Source organism: Pholcus phalangioides, unplaced genomic scaffold (assembly GCF_987345545.1).
Source record: "Pholcus phalangioides strain wild (caught in Gottingen) unplaced genomic scaffold, Ppha-v1.0 ptg000039l_1, whole genome shotgun sequence".
NCBI lineage: Eukaryota > Metazoa > Arthropoda > Arachnida > Araneae > Pholcidae > Pholcus > Pholcus phalangioides.
The window spans coordinates 20,037,622-20,052,089 of record NW_028301625.1 but is presented as its reverse complement, the minus strand read 5'-3'; the positions used below and the strand labels follow the sequence as shown (position 1 = coordinate 20,052,089).

Below are 14,468 nucleotides of genomic sequence, written 5' to 3'. Positions count from 1 at the left end.
CAGTACTTCTCCTGACTTTAACAAGGGTGGTCGTCTTCATTACTGTGGCCACGGCAAGACAGGCTCCAACAATCATGCCTCTTTAGAAATCTGTGAGGTCAGCCATAACAAAGTTTTAACGCTCCAATAAATATCACATCCGAACGCTATCACTGCTACGACTAGACTGATATGTGCACATTCTCGTCCGCTAGGTGGCACTCTTCCACAATAGAGGATGGGAGTATAAGACAGGTTCCCTCGAGTGTTTTTTTTTCACAGGTGTCATATTATTTTGTCCAACCCCTGTAAGTCACAGGAGAGGGTCATGGTGAACACTGAATTTTTGGATTGGATGGGTATCAAAAGTGAAGTCCCTCAAGTAATTGTCATACCTGTCCCTCAAGTAATTGTCAATCTCATACCTGTTTTGCTTCTTGAGGATAAACTTAATCAAGGTGTCAGTGGGCTTGTCTGCAACTTTGTAGATGATGTAAAATTATTGGGTGTAGTGGGAAACAAGAGTAATAGCAAGCTTCTCGAGATCAACTCGAATGTGATTGCAACATGAACACATGAATGAAGAATGACTTTTATCATTCACAAGTGCATGGTTTCTCATTTTGTTCTTACAACCTACATTTTAATTAGGAGTTGATTGGGGAAAATCTTCTCCATGCAGGACTAGGCTTATTGTTCTGGAAATTCTCATTAATGTGTGGCTTATGGTTTCTGAACATTGTTCTTCAACGGCCAAAAAGCAACTATAAAACTGTGTTTTCTATTTAAAAATGTGTCTGCACCCATTCTCCCAAAATCATACTTCCCTTCTCCTGGCCACAGCTTAGTTTAACTGCTATAGAATATGTCATACCATTCTGGAGTACAGCTGAAGTTGGTTTACTGTGGTCTTCCAAGTTCAAGCGCAAATGTGAGCTGGCTTGCCCCTAAAAAAATTCTCACTGCAGCGATCTGCAGACCCACAACAAAAAAAAAGTAAATTTCCTTACACATTCATATTCACTGTCAATGGCACACTTCAAATTCAGAAGCTAGATGGCAGCACCACTACAGTATAATTTTAAGTTTCACCATGCAGAACTGGAAGATCCGCTAATAAGGGCTTGAGCTCAAATTTAGCCAGGCCACAGTTTTATTGACAATACTGCTGTTGTGATAAGGATACACACAATGATTAGCATTACCAAAAACAATGTCAAGATCTAGTGCTGAATAAGAGAATTTGTTAATGTCCATATTTTTAACCATTAAACTGTGCAAATAGAGATATACCTTTCTAAACAAACAAGAGAAAAAATTCCTTTTCCCTTTTCAGCATAGGGGATGATTAAGTGATTAGAACCACCTTTAAGAGCTTATCTTTAAGCAATGCCAGCAGTTTAAACATTTAACAATGCTGGCTTGTAATTTAATATTTATAAAAAAATGTGAATGCATTTTAATTTTTAATAGCATAGTTATATTAGTTAGACCATTTTTATTTCTTTTGTGTCTCCTGTTTTCTTCATACCGGTAATTTAAAAAAAATCTTATCAAATCTCTTTTTATAATAAGCCTTAATTATTATTTTTTTAAATCACAGACATGATTGAATTGATGCATGTTGCACAATTTTTGTGAATGTTACCGTGATACTATTTTTTTTCCTATTACTTTATGCCAATTCAAAAACTTTAAAATTTTCATCCGCTTATCCTTTATTTGCATTGGTTTTTTGAGGAGTTCCAAATTATTTTTATTAGGTTTTTTTATTGCACTGTTGTACTTTTATAGGGCTTAGAAATTAATGTCAAAGATGCCTGGTCTGTTCATGCTTTAGCACATGTTTATGAAATGGAAGGACGAATCGATGAAGGTGTTTCATTTTTAAGTAAAACTGTATCAGATTGGGAAGTAAGATACTTTCATTCTCAAGATTTTATTTATATTGTACAAGCTTTTTCTGTTTAACTTTTTTATTTCCATTTTTATAAATATTTTTTTGCATATTTTAACACAAATTTTAAGTAAGAAATATCACTATCTAATATCAAAACAGGATTAAGATTGATCTTGATTCAGAATACTTTGATATTTCTATTGGTATTTTTTCATGAAGGAAATTTACTAACTTTTGCAAAGAAAATAACTTAGTAAAAATTGTGTGTCTCACATCCATTAGCCCTAGAACGACAAATTTTGAGCTACCTAAAATGACGGACAGCATAATTTTGATTTCAATGGGAAAAATTCAATATAAATTTTTTTTTTTTAAACGGCATATATTCAGTTTCAGTGCTATATTTTTATGATTAAACCCCTTTTTCATTCGTAATTTTTTTCCCTTGCAATATGGGACAAAATGGCTTATTCTACGATAAAAATTCTTGTGTGTTTTGATATCTGAATAGGACAGGGCTCATAAAGTCATTCAAAAAAAGTTCTTTTTCAAGTCTTTAAAAGTCCTTGAAAAATTGTTGCAACTCTTTGACAAAAATAATCATTTTCAAGTGCTTGAGAAAAAAAAAAAACAACTTTTGCATAAATTTCCTCCATAACTCCATATAATTTTTTCTATAATAATTTTCCCTCCATAAACTATTAATGAATGTCAGTTGTATATATGACTATGTGCTTTTCAATTCTTTTTTAATGTATAAATTTCAATACTGTTTCAAACATTAAATGATTTTTGCTTAAATATCTTCTGTATGCTAAACTACAATTATTTTTTTTAAAGCAAGACCAATAGAACTTGATATTGTTAACAAGTTGAATAGAGAACTATAGCTGTTTTAAAAGTTAATGCGATAAATAAGCTTTTCAAACTTGCTATGATTTCAAATGAGTGAATGTTGAATATAAATTTAAAAAGTTTTAATTTGATTTTTTTTGAAAAAAAAATCACAATTTTTATCAACCAGGATATGAAAGACCTTGTATTTTTGAATTTTGCTTGGAAAAGTGCTTGAATAGTAATTTAGTTTTTTTTAAAGTGTAGAACCATGTAGGAGTTTTGATTGTAATTCTTTCAGCTTGTAAGGTGTAGCTGTGAAAATTCTATGTTGATGTAATGTCATCGCACCTTATGTTATGTCTATGTGACATCACTAGTATTGTATAAAAATGTGGTTGACGACTCACTTTTCACATTGTCACTCAACTTTTTACTTTTAACATTATGTATCCCCGTTTTAAGTTATATGATTTTTTAACATGTTAACCAGTTTGTTCTGAAGTTATGCTTTTAATAAATTAATCATTCAATTTACCAAGATCTGGATTAGTGGCAATTAATAGAGTCAGATGAGTAAATTAATAATTGTTATCACTATGCGGTTCTGTATAGCAATAATTTTTTGAGGCCACATCCATAGTGGTACAAGCTCTTGTAATTTGTTACTTATTTTCCCCTTGATTGACAAGGTTTAAAGTATAATGCCGTTAAGAAATGTACAAGGAGATTGCATGCACAGAATGGAAAATTATAAATAGTGGCAATGAAATTAAGCTCAAAACAAAAGCTGTCTCACAGATCGTTCAGGTTGCTCGTATCATGCACTGAATGAATTCATTTTGTTAAAAAAGTAGACTAATAAAATTTCGTAATTTCTGCCCAAAAAAGTCTTTCTTTGATTTCAACTTGTTATTGCATGGTACAAACAAGGCCTAAATTTTCTCTGCTTACCAACCATGGATTTTGATAGTGATTCAGTCATTTGCCACCAATGAGATGAACTCTTTATTGTCGTAATTCAATGGAGGTTCTCAGTGATTCGATAATAACTATAAATATTTATTAATAAGGAAGTCTGTATCGTTGCAAATATAGTTTAAATTGCGTGGTTTCTTCAAATATCAGATCTGATATGATTTGAAAATTAAGATTTTACAAGGATTTTCAGCATGTTTTTTTCCTACATTTTTCACCATGTATTGAATGAATGAGAAACATGATTTTTAATATGACAACAATTGTCAATAATTTTTTATGATCTCGTCAGAATAAACTGATAAATATAATGAAATAATAACTTGCAGAATAAACTGATTATTTAAGAAAAAAAAGGGGAAAAATAGGTAGTAGCTCAGGAGTGAAGAAATGTATTGCTCCATTAAAAGCATGATATGTGATAAAATCATGGTTTCCCGTATCATCCTGCTGGGCCTCTAGACTTTTCTTTTTTCTTTCAAAACGAGCACAACTCAGGTCTATCAGCATTTATGGGTGATTTACTACCTAGCAAGTTGTGCCGGAGGTGTAACTGTGTGTGTACCTAACAGTCTGAATGCGTATGTAGTGTTGTGTTTGATTTTTCAGTGCTGCCATCTACATTTCAGAAGTGAAGTGAGTGATGTGTTATAATTGAATTACATTTGTGCTGTTTGTAGGTCTGTTGCTCTCTGTGGCGAGACTTTTTAACAGGGATATCGGCTCGCATTCGCACCTTGAAATTGGGAACCACAGAAAACCAACTTCAGCAGACAACCACTATGGCGACGGTGGGGTTCGAACCCGGGTCCTCGCGATGCGAGTCCATCACTATGACCACTCGACCACCATAGTGGCGGGCCTCTAGACTGGGATCTTTGGTGGGCCTCTGCCCTCCCCCCCCCCCCCCCCTGCTGAGTTTGTAATGAGAAGAAACAAAAAATGACACTGATTGTCTTGGCCCCTGAGCTAGAGCTGGCCATGGGTGAAATCATGAAAAATGAATATTCTTTTTATCTTTTTATCATGTGTAACATTGTTCCAGTGAATGCAATGCAGTAAAAAGTGCCAAGATTAGAGGCCTATGTGGAGGGAAGGGGCATGGGGCCCTCCAATGTGGACCAATAATTATATTTATATAAGATTAAAATTAAAAGTTTTTATTGTTGCTGTGAAAAAAAATTAAAGTATCGAAAGAAAATACCTTTTATAGTATTTTAACCAATTTCTGTTAATTTAAATGCTTTGTGAATGGTGGTAACTTGAAATTTCTGTGAAAGAAAATTTTTGTGGTGGCCTACCACCCAAGCCTTTTGTGCCCTCTCCAAAGGTCGATCCTGCATATGCCCCTGGTCAAAATCCATAGAAATGTTAAATGAATCAAATAATGTATGACAACAAGCTCTTTGAAAGTGTACCTTTGAATGGCTCAAAATGGGTACTGGAAAAAATCAAACATGATAGACTATCTGTTTTTACTTCTTAATATTAACGTTCGCATAGGAAGACTTCTTTTCAACATATTTTGCAATTATATTGGTTCAATATCTATATAGCAGTCAAAATGATGGCTACCGTTGTTCTGGGTAGAACTTCATTTTATCATGAAACTAAGAAACCTAGAACATTTATATTTCATGAATTTAAAAACTGAAAAGATGAGAAAAGTCATGAAATATTTCAATAACCTGAGATCCCCAAAGCAGAATATACTGAAATCTGTGACGTACATTGCAGAACAATCTGGAGGAATTTTAAGAAGTAAATGTGTGTGTGTGTAGAAAACAGATATCCGTTTAGAATCTGAAATCGTGTGTTGCTCTGATTGTGCTTCTATACCTTACATTATTCCCAGCTGTTTAATATGGCCATCTCTTGTATAAAAGCATCACTCTCTATCACTAAGATAGGGTTACCAGATCTGAAAACTGAGAAAAAAGGATGTCTGCGCATGCACCCTTAGTGACGTTACTTATCCCAATCTCCCCAATAGACGGTGCCACTATTTCAATCAATAAACTGACCACAATGATAATTTTTCCACACTTTAAAAAAAGAATTGCTAAAACAAGCAGAATCAGGAAAAATTCTAGCAATTTCGGCAACTAGTGGTGAATGAGTGTGGGAAAAAACCCACAAAAACACTCATATCAATGGAGAAATATGTTTCAAAATGATGAAAGAAAAGGGAAACAATTCCGGAAACCTGAACTAAATCAACTAAAAAAATCAAAATTATTCAAATTAAAATAAAAATTCATGGCAACAGAGGAGTGCAATTTAAAAAGAGTTCTACATGCTGCATCTAAATATATAAAATTTTTTTTCGATTTCAGAATCGTTTCTCCAAAAGATGTCAATTTAGTATATAAACTTTGCATAATATTCATGACCTCAAAAGCATCTCATATTGTCAGATCATTAATATTCAAATAAATAACCGTTTCACTTACTGTTGATATTATACAATATAATTAATGCAGGAAACCCCCCTGATGCAGTCGCCCCTATTTTGCGGAAATTTTTTTTTGTCCCGAGAGTGCCTAAAAGAGGGTTTTTTATATATTTTTTTATTTTAAGTTTCATTTGACCTTTAAATTTTTAAAATCAACAAAAATAAAAAATTGAAATAATGAATCACGATTTAAAAATATTGAAATTAGTTGAAAATCCCAGAACACAACAAGAATTTTCACTAGAATGGAAAGATGGCCAAATAACAGGGGGGGGGGGGGAATCTCTTCTCAAAAGGACTAGAAAGAGGAATTATGCTGCCACCCTAATTTGAATCATTTCTGCATCAATAAGTGTTATTTTTGAAAATATCAATATTTTAGTCACACATACATTTATACTTTGGTTATACTCATGTACCCAAGTCTTTGAATATTTAAAAATTTAAATAAAAATTATTAATACAGTGAAACTTGGTTAATTTCTATGACCATACATAATCAGCAGTTGCAAACTTTTAACTGTTTTGAAGGTAATGCATCGATATCTTCAATGATGATCACTAGCATTTGAAATAATGATCTACACAAAATAATCTCCAAACTGAATTAACATAAAGCAACAGGATATGATGGCATAACACTAAAAATGATAAAAATTGTAGCCAAATATCATAATAACCTGTTATTGCATCATTAATACATTGTTATTTGAAGGAATTTTTTTATCCAGAACTTAAACTATCTATTGTTTACCCAATTTTTAAAAAAGAAGACAAAACCTTCTATCAAACTATAGACCAGCGGTTCTCAACCGAGGCTCAGTGTACACCTCCCAGGGGCTCCGCGGCGACTCGAGGAAAATAAAATGAATCAGTAAATTTGACAGATAAGTAATTAAGAGAGGCTTACAAGGTTCTGCCATAAAAATTTATGTACAAAAAAGGGTTCCTCGAGTAAAACAGGGCTCCGCCATAGAAATTATTTACTAAAAAGGGCTCCGCCATTGAAATTATATACTGAAAAGGGCTCTGCGAGTCAAACGGGTTGGGAACCGCTGCTATAGACCAATGCCAGTACTCCCTATTTTTTCAAAACTAGTTGAAAAAAGTATGAAAATCAGGGTTTGCACATCCTTACAAACTCCTTAAAAACTCCTAACTTTACATTTCCCTCTGGAAGGGCCCTTATAACTCCTTACTTTTTGCAGCCACACCTGAAAAAGTCCTTTTTTTTTCTTTGAAGGGATGGATGATCTTTCTTAGAATAGGCATTCCCCATGGTGATGAATAGCATTGCCTATAAAAATAAGAGGAAGCTTCCCCGAATATAAAGAGGGAGAAAAGAGAAAAAAAAACGCTCTCTACCTTTGTAATAAGAAATGTGAAAGCAGGGGATGGGATTGGAACATCCAATGGTTGTGCATACCTGCCAACCGTTACGATTTTGTTGTATTTAGTAAATTAATACGATTATACGTTTTTGCTTCTAAAAATGCGTTTTTTTACCGAATCGCTAGTTTTGACGTGTTTTCCTGCCTATGTCGCAAACTGGTCAGCGTTGGAAATTGATGGTCTGTAGAATGACATCACTCCACTGAACCAGTAGCCGAAAATTCCCCCATGCCCAGGGGTGAGAAAGTTTTTTTAAGTTTTTACTTCTGCGGCGAAACAATGTCTCAAACCTCCTATATTACGCAGTATACTGAGTGCAGACCTCGCAGCCTTCCTATTTTTCCTACTATTTTCCTACTTTCGTCGCAATCGTCTTTTTTTTTACTGCAATTCTCTCCTACTATTCCTATTTTATCCCTCCTTCCCATTTGCTTACAGCCAATATCTCACTACGAAAATTCAGAGAAACCGCAAAATGTCACTGCTTTCCGCAGTTTTTTTGACGTGTTTTATTCACATTACAACCCCCATACTGAAAAGGAAGAAAGAAAAAAAAATTTCAGTTCCACTGGAGTAAGGGACGACGACAAGCGTATCTTTTCGCCGCCGCGCCTTAAAGTGCTAAAAACTGAAGTCCAGTGGGGAAAGCGAATCTTTTTCACAGATTGGTTGCCGTAAAATAAAAAGGCAAAAAAAAGAGGAACAGGCTCTATCCACACAAAAGAGATTCTATGAGAGACAATGGGTTTCTCTCTCCTGGGATCCCATAACGAGCGTTCATCCCTGAAGCCAGGTTTTCCTAGGAGTAGGCTTTTTGCACCGCGTGAACCTATCTGGATCATTTCGTGTCGGCAGAAATGAGTTACATAATGATGTTATGCATTTGCGTTTTCCAAGCGTGGCGCATCGGCTCAGGACGGCTATATAGTATATGACCCTGGCGTCATATACTCTATCAGCTGCATGCTCCGGTTTAAAGGGAAGAGACACAACACGAAAATGAAGGGAAGATCGCTGAAACGCGCGGCACACGATGCTTAACTCCTCCAGAAGCAGTCTGCCAATCACGCCCGACGTAAAGCGCTGTCGTGAGCCATATTGCGCTCTGTAGGAAAACAGTCGTACTGCTTTTCATATTGATGAATAGACGGCATGTCAAGCTGGGTGATTCACGTTGCGCGGGGCATAGAAAACCTGGCTTTTAAAAGTGACAGCCCGAGCCACGTCTGGTTTTTTAGGAGGGGGGGGAGGACGAGCCAATCAGCCGCTATAGCTGAACCCACTTTTTTTAACCTTCAGAAAATAACTTTAGGGTATCTTTATGTTAGGGGTCATTCAAGTATTACGTCAGCATGTATGGGGGATTTTCGATTTGCTGACTTGATGACGTGAGGGGGGGGGGGAAGACTCTTACGTCATCAACCACCCTTTATAAAAAATATGAAATATTCTTAATGGCGTCTTACTCGGTGCGCAAAAAACGAGTAAAACTTTTCACCTGAACTTACATTCTCCCTATTGAGTCCCCTACATAGCCACTCTAGTGATCTTCAAATACTTAGCGGATCCAAATGCTCTGGAGCTGTGCCGCGCATCATATAAGTGATCCGTGATTATGCTGCAGATCACTTAAGTAATCTGGGAATGTGCCGCGGATAACTTGAGTGATGTAGAACCGCCCTGGTGGCAGGACCAATGCTCTAAAACTTTGTCGCATGTCACTCAAGGGATCGCTTAATGTGCCACAGATTGCTTAAATGGTCTGGAATTGTGCCACGAGTCACTTAAGCGATCTGTAAATGTGTCACTTGGTTCATTGTTACAAAAATAGATTTAGGGGCAGGCCACATCATAACGCCAGAGCCACGTTTGGTTCGCACAGGCCGAATGTTTACCGCTGGTCAAGGGTTACCAAGGGCTTAGAGAGGTAGGGTCACAATGAATTTCTTGAGCAATTTCGGGTTCTTAGCCTTCAAATAGCATTGAAATTAACAAAAATTGATTATAATAACATATAAAGATATTTTGTTTCGAAATTGTAAAAAATATTTTTACAATTCTTTTAAAAAATATTTTGTGGATTAAAAAAATAAATTTTTGATCATTTGGGGGGGAGCCCCCAATTCAGATTCAGATTCCACCAATAAGCGTTAGGAGGAAGGGGACAAAGCGCTGACAGGATGAGGGTGAGAGTTTTGCTGACTTTTTCTGACAAGAGGGGCGAGTCAAAAATTGCTGAAAATTTGCTGACCTAATACTTGAACAGCCCCTTATTTTAAAGCATACATGTGCTCAACACCTGGCCTGAATGTGGCCTGCCTCAAGTGGCTCCTGGCAAATTCTTACTTCAATTGAGCGGCCCGCGGCACATTCCCAGATTGTTTGAGTGAGTGATTTCCGGGGGGGAGGGGCTTTCTTTCTTTCAAACCAAGCACAACTCAGGTCTATTACCATCTATGGGCAATTTACTATCTAGGAAGTTGTGCTGGAAGTGTGTGTGTGTGTGCCTAGGGTTGCTGCAAATATAAATAATTTTGTAAGAAAAATCTTTGTCGGCTGTGGTTTTTATTTTGAATAATTGGAGGGGAAATGAATATCACTTTTAGAATTTTTATAATTTATGTGATGCTGTTATGAGTTATATTTTTGACTAATACTTGAAGGTTTTAGAACACTTTGGTGACAACAGAAAGCATTCATGTGGATTGATTATTTTATGAATTGTTATGATGCTGGGTAACAAATCAAAACTTGTAATTTTTGAACCACTTCTACATCTATATTTTTGAGAAGAGGGAAAGTTTGTTTGAAAATTAAAAATAAATTTGCATATGTGCCCCGCCCTTTTTTTTGCTGTAAAACTTTGCTGAAACTCCTTAAAAAGTCCTTACTTTTCATTTTGAAAATTTTGTATGAACCCTGAAAATAAAATTGATTAATTATTTAAAACACACAGACTACTTCGTGAGAATCAGTATTAATTTCAAACAGGAAAAAGCTCTGAAATGGCAATCGCAAAAGTAAATTAATACCTAAATCAAAGTTTCAACAACAATAGTTACTCTATATCAGTTTTTATTGATTTGAAAAGAGCCTGTTATAATGTAAATTTAACTCTACTATTTAAATAAATTTCGGAAAATTGGAATCCGTGGTGAGCTTTTGCGATGGTTAAATATGTATTGCTATGGACGAACACAGGCAGTTAGTATAATGAATGAAAATAGCAATTATCTTAAAATAAAAAGGAACACCTCATTAAACGGGGGCCCGCTCTTTTTCTAATCTACATTAATGATTTATGCCATATAAAATTGCATGGTAAGATAGTGTCTTTTGCAGATAATACTGTTTTATATGTTGAAGATAAAAATATTTCACATTTGATTGCTAAAGTAGAAGATGACCTTAAACATGTTAACATGTGGCTAACAAAAAACAAATTGCTCCCAAATATTGACGAAACAAAATTCATGTGTCTAAAAACTGTAGATATAGAACCTGAAACCCCAATATCAATAAAATTACACACTTGTGAATATTCCTCTCAAAGCTGTTCTTGCAATCATATAGAAAGAGTAAGAGAATGTACATATTTAGGAGTTATTATATAAAACGATCTGAAATGGAATAGTCACACAAAAAAAATTTGTAGTAAAAAAATAACAATATTATACAGATTGAGAAAATAAGTCTGGAACTCCTTAAGACAGTCTTCCATGCATGTATCCAATCAAGAGTAACTTATGCAATAACAGTGAGGGGAGGTGCTTACCACGATAACATCAAAAATTTAAATAAAATTTACAATTGTATAAAATGTAAAATTTTTACATTTAATAATTTAAATCTACTCAAATCAGAAGTTTAAACTCTTGAATTGAAGCAAGTCTGTGTATAAATTGATAATTTTCACGATAAAAAATCATAATTTTTTTCTTTTAAATAACAACAATAGAACTTCAAATGGGTGTAGTTCCTTTTATTCAACACCAAAAATATAAATACCTTATCCAAAAAAGTATAAATTACCCAGGTCCAGCCATTTGTAACAAATTCGAAAAAAAATTGTCCAACTGTAATAATTCACGGCCGTGATCGTATAGTGGTTAGTACATTGCGTTGTGGTCGCAATAACCCAGGTTTGAATCCTGGTCATGACACCATTGTGATAATTCACTGCATAATTGTAACATGGTGTCACCTTGTGGTGGGACTTAGACCCTTGACACTTGTAACCCTGTTACCACCAATTTATCACCATTGCGTTGTGTATAAGACCTCAGGACTTGGGGTCTCCTTCGATTTTGAAGAGCAACCCACAAAATCCTGTAATATTACCTGGACAATTAAACATTTACTAAACTAATTAGAATTTACTTAGAAGCTTGAAAATAGTAAGTAAGACTTAACTTTAACAAATACTTTATTTCATAGAAAAATAACTTTACTCATTACAGTTTACTCTGGTACTGCATTTTGTGTTAACTTAATCAACAATGTAAGGGACAATATTTACTAAAAACATGACAAAGATTGAGGATGACTTACCCCAATAAGGCTGCAAGCCCTCTTTTTCTCCGACCCTACAACTTTTCGGAGCTCTCCCTTGAATAGCTCTCTCAACAACTCCTTTCTCTCTTCTTCCTTTTTCTCTAAAATCAGTTTGTATTTTTAAATCATAATTTCAACTCCGCCTTTTTGTGCTATTTCAAGACTTTCCATTCGCTCATCTTGTTATTTTCTTTTCCCGTCTGAGCCACTTTTTAGCATCAAACATAATCTCATTGGCTCTTCTCCTCTGGTAAAATCTCACACACCCATAACCTTTGACTCAACCATTTAATTCAGATCCGTTTCACGTCCATAGAAATAGTCTAGATGCACATTCCTTAATAAATCAATGCATTTGATCAGCGACAAAGATTAGCCTTATCTTATTTTACATAAGATTTCCAGTTCTGCGGTCTTCAGCTTGACACGAATAATATTTTACCCACCCATTGTTCTCAACTAGGGTCCCGTTTTATTACATTATCACCCAACTACATACAACTGCATTCCAAAATGTAGCTTTTCCCGTAAATTCTACTACCACTATAATATCACTTACAATACTATATTGCTACTCTGTTGTTAACTTTAGATAACTGAATTTAAATCAGTGTTACTCAGTAGTCTATGAGACTAGTAGTCTGTTAGATGAATGTTTAGTTATCTAGGATTTATCCTCACACACACTGCAACTTTGTGCAGCTTAAGAATGAGTTAATATTCCTGTCATATGAGATTAGACTGAGATCTTTGTTTCCTGCTCACAATGTGTTAAAAAATTTAAGGGGTTGTTAGTCAGGGTTTTTTTCAGAAAAAAAAGTTAATTTTTGTGATTTGTTTTTATAAATATTCATTTTTATTCCAACTTCTCTCGGAAAAAAGACACAGATAATATGCAGTGGTCCTGCATTGAGAAATTCAAACTTTTTTATTGCAAAAACCCACAGATTATGCTCAGGAATTTAGTGATTTATTGTTCTAATTATCTTTGTTTGATTTTTTTAACATATCGGATAATTCAAAGTGGTAAAAAATAAAAGAATCAATTTTATTGCAAGCAAACATAGACTGTGTGTATACAAACATAGACATTTTTACGCCAGACTTCACTTCGACTAAGCAGTCAATTGATAAATATCTTAAGACAAAGGTTTTGAAATCCTGATGTATATTTTGGCACACACAATGGGTGCAATTTTTTTTTTCCAACATTAGCATCTAACTTGAACAGGCCTGCTATCAATCTGTCTTTTGATCAAGTTTTGAGGAATGCCAGGCTGGTCCCAATGAGAATCCCAGATCATATGGTCGGTTTTCAATAAAGTGCAGGTACTATTCTTTAAAAATGGTACCTACATTGTTTACCAAAACATTTGTTTTATTTATTTATTTATTTTTTTTTTTGTTCGTTTTATTATTTCACTCAGTTTGAAAAAATATAGATGTTAATGAGATCATAAAAGAGATCTAAATCTTTTAAAAGATCACTGTGTGCTGTATGAATCCAGCAATAGGCTTATTTGATAATGCCTGGTAAGCTATTTAAGAAATGATTTGTCTGTATAAAAAAACTGCATAATGCTAATTAGGAAAGTTTTAATATTTATCAATAATTGAAGGCTCATATTGAGATTGTATTGCACCCAATATTACTTCCATTGCTCAACCCAATAACTAAGTTGTTATTCAAAATTTTGTATATATTAATGCTGTTAAGTGTATGTAAAATATCAGAAAAACATAAATTACAATGTACAAATTATAATAGATCTTGTGTATGTGTATGATTCCTCTTCAATGATTAGCAAAGATTGAAAAAAAGTTTTGTTATACAAAATCATGATCTGTTAAGCAGGCCTTAAACATGGTTAAGAAATAATGCATACTAATTGCAAAACAGTTGAATAATGCAGCAGCTAAAATCACTTATAACTGTTAGAATGTTGATGGTAATTAAGTTATGATTCGCAGTCGCTGTGTGGATGAATTGGCTTATTCGTACTTTTTTCGCAGTCCCCTTGAACTTCAGGTCAATAAAGCTTGACTGTATTTATCAATTTTATTACTACCTTTCAATTTTTTTTCTTTATTTTCTCACACATATAAGTAATTAATAATGTGTGCTGTGTGGGGAGCATTGTTGAAAGATGACTCTGTAAAATTGTATTTAAAATAATGGTTTTTTTTGTAGACCTGTGGCATGCTTGCTTGTCATAATTATTGGCACTGGGCTCTTTATCACATAGAAAAGGTACACTTTCCTTAATATCTCTTGTCACTATTTTGTTAAGATATATATATAATATGGTAAATGTGATAAATCAGTTATGTATACTAACCAGATTTATCACAATTATGGTAACATATGCACTATAT

The 14,468-nt window shown here is 34.2% G+C and overlaps 1 protein-coding gene across 2 annotated transcripts in view; it reads left to right on the top strand.

The window, feature by feature from the left end:
- Positions 1-14,468, top strand: part of LOC149065668 (tetratricopeptide repeat protein 38-like) — a 76,789-nt gene that overhangs the window by 32,704 nt on the left and 29,617 nt on the right. For both annotated transcript variants that reach the window (XR_016195594.1, XM_089253414.1), the window contains exons 7-8: positions 1,774-1,893; positions 14,284-14,343. Coding sequence is in view for 1 of the 2 variants with exons in the window: in XM_089253414.1 (XP_089109540.1) it covers positions 1,774-1,893; positions 14,284-14,343 (180 nt within the window). In the remaining variant the exon portion in view is untranslated. The remainder of the gene's footprint in view (positions 1-1,773; positions 1,894-14,283; positions 14,344-14,468) is intronic.